Source organism: Empidonax traillii, unplaced genomic scaffold (assembly GCF_003031625.1).
Source record: "Empidonax traillii isolate 1590-97213 ecotype Southwest subspecies unplaced genomic scaffold, ASM303162v1 scaffold14:size4059594, whole genome shotgun sequence".
Lineage (NCBI taxonomy): Eukaryota > Metazoa > Chordata > Aves > Passeriformes > Tyrannidae > Empidonax > Empidonax traillii.
This window is the reverse complement of record NW_020955207.1, coordinates 25,247-46,751: the sequence shown is the minus strand read 5'-3', so window position 1 is coordinate 46,751 and position 21,505 is coordinate 25,247. Positions and strand designations below refer to the sequence as shown.

General features: G+C 41.6%; 1 protein-coding gene across 1 annotated transcript; it reads right to left on the bottom strand.

The window, feature by feature from the left end:
• Nucleotides 1-109: 109 nt before the first annotated feature.
• On the bottom strand, nt 110-21,298 carry CRTAP (cartilage associated protein). Its single transcript, XM_027891170.1, has 7 exons — nt 20,775-21,298; nt 17,106-17,255; nt 16,301-16,472; nt 13,806-13,934; nt 12,167-12,312; nt 9,704-9,787; nt 110-814 (listed from the first exon to the last, which is right to left on the bottom strand). The coding sequence occupies exons 1-7, from the start codon at nt 21,225-21,227 to the stop codon at nt 755-757; spliced, it is 1,194 nt and encodes a 397-aa protein (XP_027746971.1). The 5' UTR covers nt 21,228-21,298; the 3' UTR covers nt 110-754.
• Nucleotides 21,299-21,505: the final 207 nt, after the last annotated feature.

Here is a 21,505-nt window from a genome sequence, read left to right as displayed (position 1 = left end):
TGTTTTCTTCAGAAGAGGATACAAAACACATCAATTCTCAGTATTTCGTACAAGATTGGCCCCACCTCACACAAGGACCACTGGTTGTTTCAACAGAAAGAGTAAGAACTGGTAGGAAGAAGAAATTATTTTATTCTTAATTGCATGTCATGGAATTTAATTCAGTTTTTAAAAAAGATCAAAACTGCTCTCGGAATTCTTTAAGCAATTTTTACAAGACCACTAGCTGTGCTTTGTTAATCACCTTATTTCAGCTATCTAAATGTATCTTAACATCTTTCAGGTGCGGTGGGATTCATTAACACTTTATTCATCATCATATAAAAAGACATATATAAATAATAGAACACATAGCTCAGAAAGAGGAAACGTTATGTCTTCCATGGTTAATAATCTTACAAAAGTTCTTCAGAATTTAGCTGTATTGCCACAACGTGGTAGAACAGCACCGAAATGAGGAACCTTAGTGTTATCCCAGAAAATACAAATAGTCTGTTTTTGTTGATTGTGTGAAAGGAAAGAAAGTTCGAGAGGCAAACTCATATGCACCAATTCTGCACAGTGAAATGCCATGCTCACAGATGAGTCAATGCAGCATGGAAAGTGACCTTTCAGGAGTGGATTTTGGGACACAAAATGGAGCTTGAAGAAGCACCTTTGAGGTATATCTAAGTGGGACTACAAGTGACCAAAAATAGTAAGGAGCAATGGTGAGTCTTCACTTCTGTAAAGCACTTTGTGGTGATTTCATTCATCAGGATTCCTTCTTTTCATCCACTTCTAACAGCTCATCAAGGAATTCCACAACTTCACCCTAGAAATCATTAAATTTAATAGAAATAAGTTAACTCTCTACTGCAAAACTGGTGGGAAATTTTTACTATTTTAATCAAAACATTAACTGTAATAATAGGTGCCCAAATATTTTTAACACCCTTCACGTAGAGACACTAGCACAACAAGCAAGGCAAGTAAATGGCCCATACAGAAGTAGCACAAGTACTTGCAGGGACACAGACTTAAAAGAAGGAAATGTTACACTTCACAGGAAATCCTATTGTACTTTTTCAGTTACTTTAAATAGACAATGAAATCCTCAAACTTAGAGAGGAATAAATGTTTAAAGCATCTGTTAAATTAGGAAATCGTTAAAATACCATAAAATATTAAAGAATTTTAGAAAGCTTCAAAATTCAAACTGATGATGCTTTGTAGAACCATAACTTTGACTATGTATCTGTCTGTTTTAACCCTTTATCTCCCCTGTTACATCCTTCAACACACACCTACTCCATTTTCAACCCCAGACCTTCATATGCAGCAAAAACGTGAAGAACCAGAGATAACAGAATGTTTTTCATACTGGAAACAAATACACTGGGTTTAGAGTCCTCCCAGAAAATACTACATTTAGAAGCTTCACTCTGCTAATACAGGGTACCAACACAACATTAACAATCTAACTTTCTTTCTTTAAACTACTCCTAACATAGTTATATATATGTCCTATGTCACAGTGTATTATGCTTCTGACTGTGCTTGATGAAGACTGCAAACAGTATTTTACAATCCTAATTCAATTTTAAGCACATTTTTGCCTAGAAAGATATTCCTTAGAAAGACAGCATCTTCCAGACACATACACTTTGAGATGCAAAATTTTACAATTTTCTGTTCTGCTGAGGAAAGGCTGCTAAAACCTCTGGCAGTGAAACCAGTAAAAGTAAATAGAGAATTTTGGCTATTTTTAATACAATATCAGCATTACAGATATTGTAATTAAAAAGCATTAACATCATATTTTTCAGAAGTGTGATTAGTGAGGAGATAACAATGAGAATCAAGCAAGCAAAAATAAAAGTGGTAGAAAACCTGGCTAAAATAACTGCTGCTCTTGTTCCCTGCTTCACAGTTCCATCTCAAAAGACCACTGAGTTTTTCCAACCATGAAGCAGCATTAGCAAGTCCCAAAGGATGGCAATTTATTGTGCTTTGGATTTGTCCAAAAGATTTAAGTATCCAATTCAGTAAAACACAAGAAAAAAGGCCAACACTTTTGTATTCCCTAACTGTCTTCCTGGTTGCAGGAAATCTGGTTCCTACAACTGGAAAACAGGAATTCAACATTTCTGCATGTTTTCCTTTGTTAGAAGAATTCTGACTGCCTAAGGAGTCCAATCGACAGAGGAACTCAATACCACTTCACAAATGCACATGACAAACAGCCTCTGGGTCCAGTAGTCACTACACAAGCAGTTGGAAGATACAGAAACGGAACACAGAGGTCAAGTTTTATAGCACAGATCCTCAACCCGTGGGCATTCGGGTGCCTCTTGAAGGAGTCACATTCAGGTGCCACTAAACTCTGAACAGTTACGAGCCTGGCAATCCAGATGTCTACTACAGGGGTCTCAGGTCTAACTCAGACTGATTCTTTTACAACTCAGGATAACAGTTTAATGAAAGAATAATGGATATGAGAAAGGATTTATCTCCTCTGCCTACCTGCAAAGGCAACTTTTAAAAGGTTAAGAATCTGAGAAGGAGGGTGAGCGGAATAAACATCTTACTGGATGAGCCAGAATTAAGCATAAGGAAGACATGGAGATTTCAATATTACACCTTTGGAACCCAACCATATGGGAACTTAATTCGATTCATATTATTGTTGCACACTCATCAGTTAAGAATATTTCAGAAAACACAGGAGATACAGATAGAATTCAATTTTTTTCCTTCTGGTATGTTTTCAAATTTAGAAACATATGAAAATATGTGAAATGTAGAATCATGTTTTGAATGGAAAAGGATATTTAAAAGCAACAATATTTGAGAAAAAAGACTGATACCTGAAATCTCCAGTGCCTGAAACAGCTCTAAAGGAAAGCTTCACAGAAGCTATTGTGGTGTACTGAGAAGTAACAGAGTTTGAAATACGGTAAAAATATTTAAAAAGTTGCTGAAACAACATATATACATAAAATATGCTGCAATGCAACTGAATAATTGCCTGGATGTTGGTTATTTTTGAAAAGGCAAAACCTCCGGATTACACTTAAAGACAACCAAAACCTGCACTTAAAATAGTTTCGCCTGTGCCTTCACAATCAGAATGTAAAACATTTGCAAGTTGTCCATAGAGCACTTGGCAGCCTGACAAAAGAGTGACAATGCTACCTCAGAAGAGCTGATCACACTGTCACACTGGCAGCTGGGACCAGACCCATCACTGTCCTCCTCCCCTTAGTGCTCACTTGACACCACATCAGGCATTTAGTGTGACTGAAGTCAGTAAATATTTCACAGGTGTTCATTCTAGGCAAAAAGCCTCCTGCCTGCTCACATCTAGCACCTTCCTGCTGGCCTGCAGATCTGGAGTATGAAATGAGTCTTTGATACTGCTTAGCCCTTCAGTATGAGAGAGTTCCTCATGTTATTTGGTGTACTCTTTAGCTCCTTCCTGCCCTTATAGAAAGAACATCAAATTTTACATGCAAAGTCAGCTGCAAACCCGTAATTCCTCCCCCTGCCAGCTACTAGAGGGGACAACAGCCACCCACCTCTAATGCAGGTTACATAAATATGCTGCTCAAACATGGTGCTGATGCAAATCATGGGTGAGCAACACGTGGCCCAAAGCACGATGCAGCTGGCTGGCTGATAGTTAGGAAATCAGTATGTGGGGTCTGACTAAGCTCAGGGAAGAGAAGGGTTTGCTGCCAGGCCGGTACGTGCCTCATAGTTAGGCAGTCAGCGACTGGGAAGCACACACATGTGGACTGCCTCGTCCTCCTTGGCTGGCCCTTGGTCCACAGTCGCTGCCTCCAGGTTTGCACTGGAGGCCAAGTACCTGCTGCAGGTTCAGCAGCTCTGTGGCATCCCACAACCTCCCTCCCTGGCCTACCAACCTCTTCCCTCTCCAGGGACAGTCGGTGGAAAGCGGGACTGACGAAGTAAGGATGTATGGTAAAAAAGATGGAACAGATATAGCCTGAAATACGGGAGGTGTGATATCAACCAGAAAAAGGGGAATGTTTCCGGACTAGTGTGAGTGGTTCAAAGAATCAGAGAAGCTGATCTGACCAACTGGAGTCTCTAATTATCTGTCAGATATGCAATTTGAGTACCCTTGGCTTAGATTAACCACTCAACAGAGGCACTGGATGGAAAGAACAAGTTTTGTGCCACAGTAATTAATTCAAGGAGGTTTCAGAGAAGATACACGGATAAGCGGATTATAATAAAAATTAATTTTAAAACAGAGTTCTTGGTTAATTCTGAATAAGCTAACCCAGGCTATTGAGACTGGGGCACTATTATAAGCTACCAATACAGGGCTCAGTTATGGCACACTTGAGACTGATGGTCCAGCACCAACTTTTCTTTTGACAGCAGCATTTAAAAACAGAACCCAGCAGCAGCATTTGCATTGCTCACTGACAGACCCAGACACTTTGCTATTGCTTACAAAGACTAAGCACTGCCTTCTGCAAATGCAGATATTAATCATTCACGGGTCCTTGCCTCCACTTACAATCTTGTTCTGTCCTTTCGCAGTGTGGACTGGAAAAGTTACAGGGAAAAAATAACCCACACTTTCTATGCAAATCTGCTGATGGCTGTTTCTATAAGGGTTCTGTATGCACTGTAGTGGGATAGCCTGTTACTCAGGGTAGCCACAGAGAACATAAAAAAGATAGTGTTCTAGAATGAATTAAGATCTACAGAAAAATATTATTCTGGACGTGTTTTTATCTGTGATTACCAGTGAATGGATATGAAATAGCCTTTATTCTAACTCATCCAACAAACTGAGCCTTAAGAGACAATAGACGGAGCAAGAAGAATTGGCTGGAACTTTGTTTCCTTATAATCTATGACCTAGAAGGAAAACATTTACTCCACATAAATGTTCCCCAGTTGTCCTTCACAGCAAAAATTCAAATTTTGCTGAAGTTTGAAGATCTTAATGACTGGAAACTTGTTTAACAGTGAGAGCAACAGATTTGATTTCCTTATGTACTGGCTGTAGGTGGCCAGGTCATGGCAGTGGGAAGGGTTGCACAAGCGGTCTCTGTGAGGAGATGTCAAGGCTGCTCTATAACTAATGAGTAATTAACCAGCAGATTTCATTCTAGAATAATTAATTATCTTGCAAGAGTGAAGACAAAGGTTTGATATGAACGACTGTGGAGGATTTGACTCCATGAACCTGACAGAGCCTGCAAGTATACACCACACAGCTCACTGGCCAGCAACATTTTGAAGGAGGGAAACATTATTTCAGGATAACAGTAAGGCATGTGTCAACGAGTGGCTCAGCCTGAAAGGTTTATTCAGCCTTCAACCAAGAGAACGTTCCTTGATCTAACCTTCAGTTAAAACATGAGAGTTCACTATAACCACCTCAAAGCCCTCCCAGAACCTGCATGAGCTGTACAGACCAGGCTGGACACTCCTCACATTCTAGCAGGGGAAAAAAAAAAAAAAAAGAAAATCCCTCAATTCTTGTGCAGAAAAACTATTTGGCCCTTAACTTGTTTATTTTTCAGATACTTAGTCCACAGTGTGACCCACTGGAGACGGAGAGTAAGGGCTTTTTTTTCAATATTAAGAGAGCTTAGTTGTTATTTACATGTATGTTAGCTAGTTTCTCAAATATTTTTCCATTTCATTTTAATGATATATTCTGAACACTTAACCGTTCTTTTCCCATATACCAGGGGGGTTACAGTACGTTGCAGTTATTACAATAGTATTTTACAGTAAACCAATAAATATGCTTTCCTTTTAACATGTTTATAATGCCTATAAAACATGAGCCAACTCAGCTTCAGAGGAATTTCAACACTGCTCCGACTGCACTGAAAACAGAAGCCTTCTAGTGGCTTTGTTTCTGAGCTCTACTTATGCTCTGCTTTATGCTACACAGAGAGTCTAATGAAAATCTGGGCAGTAGAAATTCCTCCTAATGCCAGTACCTGCAACCTGGGGACATCCTGCCACTTAAGCCCAACTGTGCTGGCAGCTTCCCATGGTAAGTCGTTCAAATGGAAGGAAGAACACCTTTGACTAAGATACACATCCTGCGGTGCAGAAGCAAGAGGAGAAAGTGGGAAGGTCATGGAGAGGCAGCCACATGGGAAGAATCTCCACTGGGAAATCAGGATGGGGAAAAAAAAAAAATCTCTTTTTCTTTCTTCTTTGAGGAAGCCTATGTTGAACAGGGACCATAACAGTGCCAATTAGCTGCCAACTCTCTCTGAAACAGCTGCCACCAGCTCTTCTCAACACAGCAGTGCTGCTGCAGCTTTCTGAGGTCACAGGCAGGGCAGGGTTGACAGGTCTGGACTTACAACTTGCTTTATATACAGCACACTTGTATAAAATCATCTAAACATATCCAAAGAGTGAGTCAATAAAGCTGGAAATACATTGTTAGCAATTCACAAACAGAAAAACAGGCTGAATTCAGATTTGCTATCGGTAGTCCATTGTGCTTTGATGCTATTCCATACTTCCATGCTTTCCACCAGTCACATTAGTTCAATACTTAATTCTTTTTTGCATCACACTTCGGAATGGAGTGTTCTCATTTCAGCCACTATTCAAATGGACACAGGCATTATATACAAATAAAAAGAACAAGATGCCAAAAAAAAAAGTGGGTCAAAGCTGCCAACATCTTTTCACCTACTGATTAAGTACTGAGAGAAAAATCACATTGTAGGATCATCCCAGCCAAATACTTGTGGTTCTTATGTAATTTAGAACAGCTAAGTAGCTATCCCCCCCCCTCAAAAAATTCCTCAAGAACACCGATTTTATGTGCCAAAAACATGTCTCATACGATTAGTGTAGTGATGAAGTTATTTCTACACTAGCTGAGTGTCTGGCTCTTAATGGCATTTCAGTTTGCTATTTAAATCTGCAATACTAGGAGTTGTATCCATGACAGCCTTTACACATTACACATCTGAACAGAAATCAAAAAGCTTGTCTATCCATGGCCAACTAAGATGGCAACACTGTAATGTTCTTTTAACTTCCCCGTGGAAAACTGCAAGGATATTTAAGAATAATTACTTTTTCTTAAAAGTAATTTGTAGGTAGGTGGCATTAATATTCTCTGTCACCTCTTCTGTGTTAAATGTTTGAATTAAGAGTTTTTCATTTCCTTGTGGAAAAACATTAATAAAGTAAGAGGAGTAGGACAGCATTTCTTGTAGTAACACACGCAAAAATCATTACTGCCTGTTCTAGTCTCTGCAATTACTGTTATGTAGTACAGAAGAAGGTAGATGTTCTCATTTGCTTTGCTAACGGGATTTAAAAAGGTACATGGATGATCTGGGACACAGGAGCACTGAGAAGACTGAATAAAAACTGCGACTCTTCACTTGAAAATAACGACACTCACATAGGAAGACATGTCTTGCCACACAAACCCTTTTTACTTCAGTCAAGGAAAAAAAGAAACATTTTTTTTTTCTGGAGATTATCTTACGAGCTTGCTGGCCCACAAGCAACTTCACAGACAGCAAACATGGACCACAGAAACTCACAAAAGTTACAGCCTATGGCCCTAGAAGCACATGGTTTAAATAAACACAGTGCACTTACAAGAGAAGTTGCCTCCATCCTTAACAATTTTTAATAAAGTTTTTACTGTAATGTCTTATCTGGGTTTTTCATCAGTTTTCAACATTCCTATGGAACAAACTTTTCTGTCTGTGCCAGAAGAAATATTAAAAAAAAAAAATAAATTCCACTTACACTACCAGGTCCTGCCCATGGAGCAGAAACTGCAAGGTAGCAGTTTTACCTTTATGCTATTCCTGCTCTGTCTGGACTCCCTGGAAGGCTCTGGCAGCCAAAGACAAGTTCGGGTAGCCAGGGATTTATGAGTTCACTAGCAAAAGCCAGAGCCAAGCCAGAGGCATGGACAGCCTCCACCCCTCTCAGGTTCTTCAGCCCTAGCAAGGGAGGGCACAGAAACCCTTCAGCTTTCCCCCTGGAGAGGAGAATGGTAACTTTGCTAATGCAAAAAAAAAAAAAAAAAAAAGCGTGAGGTAGGGATATCTGTGGCATGACCAGGCCCAGTAATTTTGGTCATTTAACCCAAACATATAATCCAGTGTAATGGTACTTCCTTGTCAGTTCCCCTAAAGTTCAACTGATATTTTCACTGCACTTCCCTCTTGCAGATTGCAAGGTCATTTATAATTGTCCTGATTCAGCAAATGAATGTTTGTTCACTCTATATGCAGTCCTTGAGGCTGAAGATTGTTTCTATGAACAACATATGGGGAAAGCAGTCACAAAGGACTACGTCTCCCCTTCCTTAATTTCTCATCCTCATGTTCTGAAGCAACAGATATGAGAGAAGGAAAAAAATGGCAAATAAGTTTATGCCTGACATAAGAAAACCTTATGGGCAAAGCACAAACCAACCAGGGAATATAAAAAGCACTCAAGCATTTCACACTCCGATGAAAATTCACAACAACTAGTCCTCATCTAAGCTTAACCTTTAAATAAGCTTATTCCACTGTCTTTCAGGGCGTTTTATCACAATGGAAAGTCTTCCTAAAGTCTGGTAACCTTGCAATGGAATTTTACATAGAGTTGCTTTCAGGCCATGAGAATACTGAAGGTAGTACAAACACTACTTCTCCACTGTAAAATATTATCTCTCCCTATGTGATGGATAACACAAAAATTGCAGAGGTGATTTCATTTTTTAACATAAACCATCTTTGCCTTTTCTAACTAGAAGAGACCTCAGCAGTTCTCATTACAGGCACCCTTGCCCCATGCCATAGCTGAGCAGAGCTCTTTCTTTGCCAATGCCAGCAACGAACTTTTCCATCATTTGAAGATTTCTTTAAACCTCTAAATGAAAGGTCACAAAACCAAAGCAAACAGAAATCCAAAGCCTTCAATGATTTATACTTTAATTTCAGCTGTGGGAGACAAAGAAATGCCCTTTCAACAACTGAACTACTTTTCTTGCACCCATCCCCCCCTCAAAAAAATCCATTTTATTATTTCCAGTGTAAATACTAGTCATTATATGTTATTTGACCATGATTGCCACCTATTTAAGAAGCAAGACCGGGTGACCAAAATGTTACTGAGTAGAATAAAATAAGAGGTAACAAGACTTCCTTTGGACAAAAATTACAATTTAGGTTGTTACTTATGGACAAAATTATAGGATCTTTACTATCATTTAAACAACATTTTAAAAAAACCAAACACACACACACACACAAACCCCCCAAACCAACCAACAAAAAAAAAAACAAAAACAAACAAACAAATCCAAACACATCCCCAAAACAACAACAAAAAACACCCCACCCAAACCTAGAACAGTTTGGTTTAAAAATATATACCACTTCTCTGCCCCCTGGTGTTACAGCTTGCAAAGTAGACTTTCTTTTTTTCTGTGGGCTCAGTGCATTATATTTACCTTTGTGTTAATTAGGTCAATGTTTTTTTTAAATGATATGTGATGTTCTTTGGGTTCGTTCTTACATTCCAGTTACAAAACCAAAAATCTATTAAAAATTGGTCACGGTTACAAGAAGATTTTTCCATATTAGTTAAATCCTGGAATTACATCTATCTATCAATCATCTTCGCTTTGATGTGATTGCTGTTTTTTTGACCACAATTTCATTTCTAGAAAACTCACCTCATCATCATCCATCAGATGTTCCTTCGCGAACTCATACATTTCCAGCTGAAGTGTGGTTATGTTGTGGTATCGAACTGCCTCCTATCAAAAAACCCAAAATTTCTACGTCACTTTAGGGCAGCAAGACAGGGGAGCATCATTACACGTCACCTCAAACTACACCAGTAAAATCAGACTGAGCCTTAGTAGAAGGCAGACCCCAGGAGGGGGTTACAGTGTTGGAAAAAGGGAACAGCAAAACAGCAAGTGGTGGATCCAAACTCTTCTGTGGATCTTCACAAGCACAATCTCCATCAATTTGAGAAGACAAAAGCATTCTCCTCCTTCTCACGTTTCAAAGCACTGGCAAGTCTGAGAATAAGACTGCCAGAGCTGAGCAGCAGCATGCGCCTGCATTCCAGTGGGCTTTGGACATGAGAAAGCCTCTGCCTCCCTGTGTGCTGGCGTATGGCAGCAGGCAGTTCTGGGAAAAAGAGACACTAACCTATTTGCATGATAATGACTCACCACCCCAGCCTGAATCTGGGATAGGAAAATTCTGCACGGTCTCTCCTCACTTCCCAGTTGTTTGCCTGGACCGCAGTGTGTAGCTCAGTCACATAATCTCGTATTTGTGAACACCACCTGTAATCTGCTTTGATTATCTCATTTAACTCCTTTTGGGGAGGAAAACAGGAGACTCCCTCTTTTACAAGAGCATCTTGTGATGTTATATTAGTGTCAGAGCCAAATCCTGCAGTCACCCCATTACCAATTTAAAAATAAACCAGAGGCATTATGGTTTTCATGGCAAGTGATTAGGACAGCAAGCAACTTCTGTTCATGGTTACACTGATCAAAGTACAAGAAAATACAGCTGTGTCCATTTAGCATCTTGTATTTGAAAATCAAATTATCTGTAGTCCCCAGCTACAGAAGTTATCAATGAAACATTCAGAGTTCATGTGTAGGGCCCTTGTTCCGCCCTGCCTGCACACATATGCCAAATCTGTCTGCGGTTTGCAGTTCCAAACTGTTGCTACCCCTCACTCCCACCACCATCAAACATTGTCTCAAACACGGCTACAAAGCACAGTTCTGTTCCCGAAAGCAGTGACAAAGGAGCAGTCCCTTGGCCCTGTGAGTACAGGCTCGCTGCTTCTGCCTTCTGAAAGAACCAAACGCATTTTTGCTGCATTCTGTCTCAGCTGGCCCTGCAGGACTGGGCCTGGGTTTCCAGTGCGCCAATAAGATGTGCTGCATGTAACAGCTGTCCACAAATAAACCCCACTTAACTCAAATGGAGTGGTATTTTTGACTTGAGCAAGCTGGTCTGAGAGGCAGGAAGCATAATTATCAAATCAGTGCAAGTTATAGGAGGAATAAATGCACTGCTTTGCATAAGGTCAGTCACCTGAGCACTGCACAGAAATACTGGGTTTAATGCCACATTAAGAAACAAAAAGGGCCTTTTGGTCAGCACAGGTCTTGGTGACTGAGGTGTCTGAAGAAGCAACTTGGAAAAGGTAACTGGAATGTTATCCTGCGGGATGGGATGTCTGCTGTTGCCACAGCTAGGTTAACTGCAGTGATTCTTCCGCAGGGAAGTCATGCCCTGAGAGAAGGCACCAAATTCAACTTGTGGAACATGTATTGCTGTATCAGTTGTACAATTCATATGACTGATGCCTAAGGAGTCACTCAGGTGTCACAAAGCAGCTAATTCAGTTGCATGGCATAAATCCTGGTAACAAGAAATGACAGAAAATCAAATTTGATTTTCACAGTCCAGGTTGTAAAAATTCCTTGGACATGGAAATATATGAACAGCATAGAAATCCATTTTTAGAGTCGTTTTTCAAAGCCAGATCACAATCACCGCTGCATGGACTCCTGTTTACTGTGGGTTCTTCGCAGTAAGTACTCTAATTTAGATAATTAGATGTAATACAGTCCTGAGTCTTTTTCCATCCTCATCCACCCAACTATGTTCTTAATGGAGCAAGAGGAAAGTGAGTTTAGCTGGAGTTACCATATCCAGACACATTCCAGTGCCCACAGAACCTGAAATAACAAGCGGGTGGGCAACTACATGTTGGCAGATAATGATTCACAAAAGCCTGAATGTTACTCAGAGATTTCATCAGGAGATTTCAGAGGGCACCTGCTTTATTTATAGAGGTTCATAAAGATATAAATATGCATAAGTGACAGAGAAGTACCAGAGTGAATTTATTTGCCATCATATCACATTACATCCTATTGTAGCATATTTCAACAGAACGGGAAGAACTACAATGGCATTCACTGTTTACATGACACAGTACATCTCTGGGTACAACTTTCTACATGGTTTTCATAAAACAGTATGTGTGTAACTCTAGAACTAACATATAACCCCCATTTTCTCAACCTCTTATCCACTGAGTTTCAGAGAAATATTTAATTGTCTCTAGAAGGCATTTTGGATAATTCACCTACCGATCTGGGCTGAAAATCCTCTTCTTTAAGTCCCCATTTGTCTTTATGGTACTGGTAATACACCATGTTCTGTTTCATAACTTCATCTTTCTCGTCAAACAGAAGGTAACTAGCAGCACAAGAAGCTGCATTCTTCATGTCATTCACTAATTATTAAACACACACACACAAAAATCCAGATAAGGCAAATGAACAAATTCCTACTATTACCTAAGCTCTGCAAAACTCAGATGGAAATAGAGCCCACACCCTATCTCCCCACCAGATGCATAGAAAAAATCCCTGCTTCCCAGAAAGAATACGTTATTTTTGTGTCAGAAACAGGTAAGGTCATGATTCAAAAATGGGGACTGAGCTCTGATGGTTTCCTATGAAAATCCTAACAAAACATTCCTCCCAGGTATCCCAGTATGAGCCCACAGTTTAGTGATACGCACTGGGGCGTTTATTAAAAAAGCACTTCCCCACTTCTTTGTACTAGAACTGACAAAGAGGGAAGAGTCAATGTGTAAAATGTGTAGTCAAAGAACATAAGCAGAAGTCATTAATGGCTTGATGCTACATGGCTGATGTGTCTTCTCTTTGATGTTGGAGCCTGCAGGAACAGCTGTAAAGGCTACGTGTGTTCTTTACAGTGCAAGTAGTTCCTCAAGAAACCACAAAATTCATTAAATGATTTACCTATCAAATATGTAATCACTGAGAACCAGATACTATGATTTCTGTTAAGTGTTCCCTTCTTCCTTCAAAACCCATTTAGGTCCATTCTAACAGGATTACAAGAATCCACTAGGAAAAAGCAAATGGTATGGAATACTCTGTAGGTTTGTCTGTTGAAGAAATTCTGAACAGTAAATTGAAAATTGAGTATTTATTCAATAAATTAGTTAAGCTAAATGTGTTTCTTTGAAGTTACAATTTTTAGTCTCTCTAACTGAATGAATTAGAAGTTTAAGAAAAAATCTATTGTTAGAGTTCTATAATTCAGCTGCTTAACAACCACAGGGGTCTGACAGCTTAACCACTATGGCTTTCTTGGCACAAACCACAGGTTTTTGTACACAGGTGTACAAAATGGGTCTGTGCCATTGCAGATGTTTCAATATAAAGTACGTGGTTTACACTGTTTACCCTAATATGTTATGAGTTGCTTCAAAAAGGCATCTAAAACATAAAATACATACAATGAACATTTTTCATTTATATGATCATTTAACATTTATACGAAACACTGAAAAGTGTTAGCAGCTTGTATTGGCAGTTGCTATCCCATACAGAACAAAGGGCAGGGATGGATCACATCACACTTACTCTGGAACTACCTCATCTTTCCAACACAGACTAGTTACAAACATGCATAACTTAAAACAGAGGGGCCTGCAATGTATTTTTTCGTAGACAATTTTATGAGCACAGGCTCAACGTAGAACATTTTGTGTCCTGTGTCTGTTAACTACAGTAATACAGGAAGAAAAAAATACCAGGAAATTCAGAGTTTCTGTCCTGGAACAAGTTAAAATGCAGATTCTACAGGCCACTATTTACGTTCTAAAGCATTGTAACTAGAGGGAAAAGATTATGAATGGAATCTGTCCCACATCATCCCCATGTTATTAAAGCACAATAAATCACTACTTACATTTATAATATGCAAACTGCAAGTAATGGTACATGGTGGCCACAAACTTTTCAACAACAAAGCCTCCTATAATGGGCGTCAGATTATTCTCACACTGCACTTTGCATGCAAGGACTTCAATATAATGATCTAGAAGGAAGAAAACAACAACACAGGATAAGAGTAGCACGTTGTTATAATCCCTCCCATTTGCCACCCATTAAAATTTGGCCTTATAATGCTCTCCTGAGTCCTGTGCATCTGGAACTGGCTGCTTGGAAGTGCTGAGAATCCACAAGTCCATTTGGACTACGTATCAAGTAATGGTAATAAGCCCTTCCATAAAATCTGCACTGAGCAGTTAGGTTTCACTGACACCTACAGGCAGCTTGTGGAGGTGGGTTTTACAGTGTTACAGAGTGTTACATTATTTCCTAACTATAAACTTAACAGTACTTTCTGTTTTACATTTTTGCAATCCTTTGCAATTTCATGAAATTATTGCACGGATAAGGTCCACGTGCTGCTCAGTACAACTGTGTCACAAAGAAATACAGCAGGTGATTGCAAAATATACCTCCAGAGATGGCCACACATTGTGCCTGCAGTTTGGATGTCCTAATAGAGAAGAAAAAGGAGAATATGCCACTCACCACAGAATAACTTTCAGCCAGGAATGTTTAAGTTCACAAGCTTACCCAGTCTAAAAAAGCTTGCTATAATGCAATAGGACTACAGGTGATTTTATCTTCAAGGAAATACATTTCAAGAAACCTTCCAACAAAGAGTATCAAACATTTTCAGGATATATCACAAGAGGCTACAACACAGAAAAGAACTATTTTAAAGTCTTAGTTTACCTGTTAGCCATATTAGGCAGGTGAAAGCAAGTCAGCTAAGCTTGTGCAGCAAGTCTCTGACCAAGACAAAAGAACACTTTCCATCCCTGAAAACTCCTAAAATGAAGAACACTGAAGCCAGCTAAAAGTAACTGGCCAAATGAAATAACCAGACTCATCTTTTACAAGAGCAGTGGCATCTCCAGGCACAGTCGTGTTCAATTCCAGCCAGCACTTAAGGCCAGAGACACAAGTCCCTCAATGAAACAATCCCACGCAATGAGGACAGCTGGTTTCCAAACATAACTCATTGCTAAAAGATACATACCTAGTGCAAGCCCCAAATAGTTCTGGTTAAGCCTTACTGCTACATCTGCTTTCTGCAGTAAAAATCTCAGAGGCAGAATATTTCTCCCTTCAGCAAGAGCACAGTTCAGCCCAGGCAGCACAAGTAAATTTGAACATTCCCATCTCGAGAGCAAAATACCGAAATGCACACACATGGCCACGATGACATCGTGCAGTAACTCCCACCTTTCCTTCCTATCACTATTGCTGGGAATTGTCCTTCCTTTTCCAGGGAGTAAGAGGAAGAAATGACAGCAAATGCCAGTCACACCTGAGCATGGACACCGTATTCTTCACAGTGGCTTGGGAGTTGACCTGATGTCAGGGCTCTGACCGACTGGGAAACAAAGACTGTGTTTCTTGCTCTGCCGCCTGTGATTTCACCTTTGCTCCTTATTTGCTGTGCTAAGCACAAGCCTGCTTTGCCCAACAGTAAATCAGGGTTTGAGGCCTGGAATAGCTATTCCATGTCAGCTGTACTGGTGGATGCCAGCTACACACCGTGAGAAACTGAAACTGCTCATGTATAAACATATGTCACGAAAATTTCCCCTCTCCAACACATTTGATGGCTTCAGGACACAAAGTTGTGCTGGTTTTCCTTATGGCAACTTAAAAACCATGAAAAAAATGCAAGAGAATTTCTAAGTTAATTGAGGAAACTCGCATGTGTTCTCCACACAAAGACTGTCAACAATTCTGAGCCCAGAGCACTGGAGAAATTACTTGTTTCTTTTGCTGTCAAAGAATCCCTGCATAGGAAATGCCTATGTGCCATTTTGACAATAATAAAGAAATTTTAGGTCCTTTTTCCTTTACAAAGCAATGGATTTTTTTTTTTTAAGCTACACGCAAAAAATAGATGTTATCTACTAGTAAAACTCTAATGTAGGTAGGAAAGGTGAAAAACAGACAAAAGAAACTTGTCATAATTATGATAAAGGACATACAGATCACCGGACCTACACAAATCCCCAAAGCCAGTTTCAAAGGCAGGTTAACAACTGAGCCTCAAAGGCAACCAAATTGATATTAAAATGATGGCCAAGAGACCTGTCTGGATTAACCACTGTTACCTGGATGGGACAGTTACTATCACTTGCAAATCCATGTTATTCTGACTCAGAACTTGCATGTTAATACAAGTACTCTGTTCTGATTTCCCAATAGCCCTCATTTCTGTTACTAAAAAGAACAAAGATGTAAAGCAGAGTTCAAGCAGTTTTCAGTGACTCTAATAAAAGTCCTACTGGCCCAAACTCAGGAACAGGACTTGGGTAGTCAATCCTATGGATAAATTGACATGTACTTTCCTTCCTGTCTCCTCACCTGCAATGGAAAGATAGAAGTCCTTAAAATCTGTGATCTCTCGGGAGCCTTCACAGGCTGCAATACAGTCATCATAGGCTTTGAAGAAATCAGGAAGAGCCAGTTCCATATCCGAGATGGATGTCCTCCAATTGTCACCGTTGTACGCTCTCACAGCCCTGACAAAGAGATTCTGAAAAATTGGCAGGAATGAAAACCAGCAGCAACTGATTTCTGTGGGAAGTGGTGTGTAAAATCAAATGCAGTAAATGACATGGTGGCATTTCTGGATGACTATACAAGCTGTTCTCCAGGTAACATAAGGACAACAAATACAGGTGACTAACGTATTTTACCAGGTATTTTCGAGAGAACAGGGTATGTAATTCCATTTCTGACCAAAAGAAAAGGCTGCAGGACAGAAGTAACACTGTGAATTTAAAGCACAGGTTGTGAGGTTGTGACAGAGATTTTCAGTGGAATCTTAACACAAAATGTCTGAGTTATTTTAAACTGTGCTGCCACAGCACTTACGAATTTGAAAAACTATGCACCTGCTTAGCTCCAATAGTGATATTCATGCAGTAGCTTTCAGGTATGCCATTGTCTGTGATTCACTGTGACCCATTGATGGAACAATGAAGTGCAGGACAGGTGAGAATTACTGAATGTTTCAGAAGGCAGAACAGAAATGACTGAGATGACAGAAAGAGAGAAAGAAGAGCAAGAACTGACAACATATAAGCAAATGAGATCCCCAAATCTCACCCAGTAAGTGGAATAATAGAACAATTCCAAAAGAGCAAACTCTGAATAAAAAGCCTACCTCATAAGGCTTTATCTCCAAGTCTTTAATATGCTCCTCAGCATCAGGTATGCTCTTATAGTAGGCCATATTTCTTTGCATCATTTCATCATCTGGATGCTTCAGAAGAAATGTGTGAGCTGCTGCAATAGCTTTTGGAAGATTATTAGCCTAAACAGCGATAAAGAGAAGAGGAAGGCGTTAAAAAAGGTTAATTGGGAAAAAAACTAAAACAGTTCAAATGTTGCCAGGTTTTGTCAATGACTTGCCTACAGTCTTTGTTTTCACAAACTTACTTATACTGAAAACATAGTCTCAATAGGTACAATTACATAGTAAAACAGATATAATTATTCTCAGTTTTACTCCTAGATGCATCACTGTGAACTAATTTTTTTTATTTTAGAAGTCTTTTGTTGTTGCAGATAGCACAGATGATGGTTGTGAGATGAAGAAATTAGGGGTTTTTTGCTCCTCCCTCCCCTGTTCTTAAAGTTGACATGTTGCTCCTGTGTGGGATTAACCTCAGCAAGTACTAATGCCAACCTATGGATATTAGGCAGGAGTCATCACTGACCACGTTTACATGGTGTTTATATCACTTATTTGCCCAGCAGCACAAAGGACAGTATTACAATAATACATCTTTCTAGTGGCGTTATGAAGTTAAGAGCAAACTGCAGAGACTTGCTCAATAATTGTGTCCTAATGTACTATGTGATTTTTTAAACTAACTTTAATCTCAACTAAATATACTTTCTGAAGTATACATTTCTCACTTGCAAATACATTTGCCAAACAATTATGTATTTCTGTGTGCATGCACTTAATTTTTTTATTTTATTTTATATATACACACATATTTTCATAAATTATGTAGTACATAAGCACATACTTAGGAAGGGTGAGAGAGAAAGCAAAAGTTTTGGGTATCTGTGAAACGTTAAAACCTTTTTTCTAAGCCAAGATCCACACGAACCCGTTCAGTGTATTGATGTGTAGGCGACAACAGAGCTCCACCTCACATATGAAATAGCTTAGGGCAGTGTATGTTTAAAACCATAAGGAGGAATCGCAGGCACAAATGCACACGCACTCTTCCGTTTGTATCCCTAAAAGGTATCCCTTCATTTCAGGAAGAAACCCAAGAGACAACTGCACCGAAGAAAGACTTCAACCCACCCTGGTTGCTGTGCCGCTATGAGTGTCCCAGTGCTGGAACACTGCCAGCTGCCCTTCCTGGTTGTCCCAAAACTACACGCTTCCAGTCGGCCCAGATGCTGCTAAACACAAAGGGAAAATCTCAGCTGCACTTTCGTCAAATGCCTGATTTCTTTTGTGCTGTACGCTGTGATCCTGTTTCTCTGGTGGGCTGACAGGTCTCATTTTTACTTAGTCCATAATTCACTCTTGGTTTCAATTTTCACCTCTTAAAAATAAAATAAAAAAAGGTTTCGTAGAAACACATTCCTAAGTGAACTCAGTGGCTCTGAGAAAGCTCCCTCCAGAGGAGCAAGCAGCAGCACGGAAACATCTACTCCAAGAATCTTACGACGTGGCAAAATTTTACTCTGCAACCCACCTAAATAAACACACAGCCACTCCAAAAAATGACATAAAGCGTTTCCCTCCTGCTTCTTCCTATACTATAAATGCTGCTGGGGAGGGGTGGAGGGGTGGGGGAAGGGACATTCCTTTCTCAGAAGCCACCAGCCAGGAAAAAGTCCTTTGGATGCAGCAGTTTGTAGCTCCCAAAGGCCCATGCAGAACTCCCCGAGTAATAAGGGCTCAGAGCTGGATTACAACCCAGTATGAAAGACAATATAAACAACAGATACTAAAGGCAAAAACATCAAACTACACTGCTCAAAACTACTGCAAATGTGATTGAAAAAACAGTTTAAAGAAAGGGGGAGGGATTCCTCCAATTTCCCACTCACACTCCTCTTATCTGCCAGTTACTTGACTGTATTAGAAATAGTAAGCAGAACTGATTTTTTGCTGTGATCCATACACTGCAAACTTTGTACGTACCACAAGAGGACAATTAATAGTTAAACTAAGACAAGAAAAGGAAACATTTGTGGTGATGTAATTTTTGTATCCTTATATGGCTTTGAGAATTTGAGGAATGCCTGCCCTCTCAGTAATTCAAAAGAAACCTTTGGTACCTTCCAGTTTAGTGTGTGCACAGGCTTTAATGTGTCAAGTTAAGCTTTTTTTTACAGTCTTAGGGATGGCTTTCAACGCACAGAATTACACCAGTGTGATGCTGTGCACCTGAATACTGTTCTGGTATTATGAGAACACATTTCCCTGCATCTGTTTGGAAAAACTGCTGAGAAAGCAGCACTCCTAGAAAGAGGACACAGCAACAGTTCCGAAGATGTGTGCTTTCAAGTGACAATCCCAAAAAGAATCCACAAGGAAACAACCCTATATAATGTATACTGGAACATGTTGGGAGTGAATTCCTAAAAGGGAAAACAATCTATCCAAAGAGCTCAGCTTGTTTTGTCCCCCCCCCAGATGTTCTGTTCATTTGAAATGTGAGTAACTGAGGGGACGGCAGGAGGGAAGACCTTGATAGAGAAAACAGAAGATGAAGATGAGGAGGGAGAAATCAATTAGATCCTGGACAGAAGAATGACAAGAAGCTAGACAAATAGGATGAAATTCTATTTCAAAGAGAGGCATGTGTCCCCAGTCTTGGCTGACCCAAGAGTGAAAGATAAATACCATTCCAGGGCTAGCATTAGTGTCCCACTTCAGCAGCCAGTTTTTGCTTCTTTCCTTCCCACGGCTGCAACAAAACTGGAGTTTTGCAGGCATCAGGCTATCTGCAAGTCACAGGCTGGGGGCTGCTGCACTTGAAAGAACTGGAGCAGAAGTGAGCAAGTGGAGAAGGTGGACACGCTGAGGGACAGGAGGTAGCGAAGAGCGCTTGCAATAGCAGAGCTGTGACACGAAGAGTCTGAAAAAGGTTCCATAGAAGATTAGAAAGTAAGGCAGATGGAAAGATGAGAAGCAGGGACACGAATGACACAAGTACAGGACACAGAGGCAGGTTCTCGTAGCCAGATATCCCAGAAGAACTGGAAGGTGTGATCTAGGGGACATGCCGGATGAGTTGTGGAAAAACTGGTGAAGAGCAAGCTGGATGGCAGGTAGCAGGGAAAAAAACAAGGAACATGCTGATCCCACAGTCAGTTACATGAGGCGAGTGGGTGGAAGGGACTGAAAGGCTTGCCGAAAAGAAGACGAAGTGTACGCTGGGCAGCCGGGGGAGGTTGTGGGGGGGGGGGGGGGGGGGAGGAAAGGACTAGTGGGCCTGACCAGGGAGCAGGGGAGAAAAATTAAACTGGTGTGAAGGAGGCAATGGGAAATAAGGCTATGGCCCAGAGAAACCTGCTCCGAGTGCCAGGCGAGAGGCCGGCAGGAGCAGTGGCTTTTCCAGAACTAGGTGCACAAGGCACTTGCATCCATCGAGGCCGTGCTGGGACACGCCACGTGTAGAGACACACCATTCCGTCCCCCTCCACCACAACACTGACAGGCCGGGGGGGGGGACTCTGGGGAGGAGTGGCTGGGACGGAGGCGGGCGGGTTGGGGAGCGGAGGCAGGGCAGGGAGATGGGAGGGGAGAGGCGGAGGGATGGAGAAGGGAGCGGGGGAAGGGGGGAACCCTCACCTTGAAGTAGGCGAACTGCAGGTACTTGTAGGGTTCCCGGCGCTGGAAGTCCTCCAGCAGGTCGCGGCCGGGCTGCGCCTGTCGGAAGGCGGGCAGCCCCTGCTTGCAGCGCCGCAGGCACTGCGCCCTCCGCAGCACCCCGGCCAGGAGCCGCAGCTCCGCCAGCGCCGCCCCGGCGGCCGAGGGTGCGGGGGAGGCGGGCGGCGGCCGCCCCGCCGCGCTGCAGTTGCGGTGGCAGAACGCCTCGCTGTCGCGCAGCAGGCGGTACAGCCGCATGCTGACCTCCAGGTAGCTGACGCTCTCGGGCCAGTTCTCGGTGCTGTACTGGTCCAGCCCGTAGCGGTAGGCCGACTCCAGCGGCATCAGCTCGTCCCGCGGGAAGCTGCGGAAGCTGTAGCGCTCGTACTGCGCCCCGGCCGCCGCCAGCAGCGCCGCCAGCGCCGCCACCCACATGGCCGAGACACCCACAGTGTCCGCACGGCCGCACTCCGCCGCCAAGGGGAGAGCGGAGCGCAGGGAATGGGAAAGGGAACGGAGAGGCAGCGCCGGGGCTCGGGAGGAGGAAGGGGAAAGGCGGAGGGGCACGGGCGGAGGGCGGGGAGAGGCGGTGCCGAGCGGAGCTGGGGGGCGGCTCCTGCGCCCCCGCTGGTGCTCGGGGGGAGCGGGAGCTCTACCGGCAGCAGTCAGCTCTGCAAGGCAACTACCTTGTTAATGTGTTTCTAGTGTCTTTT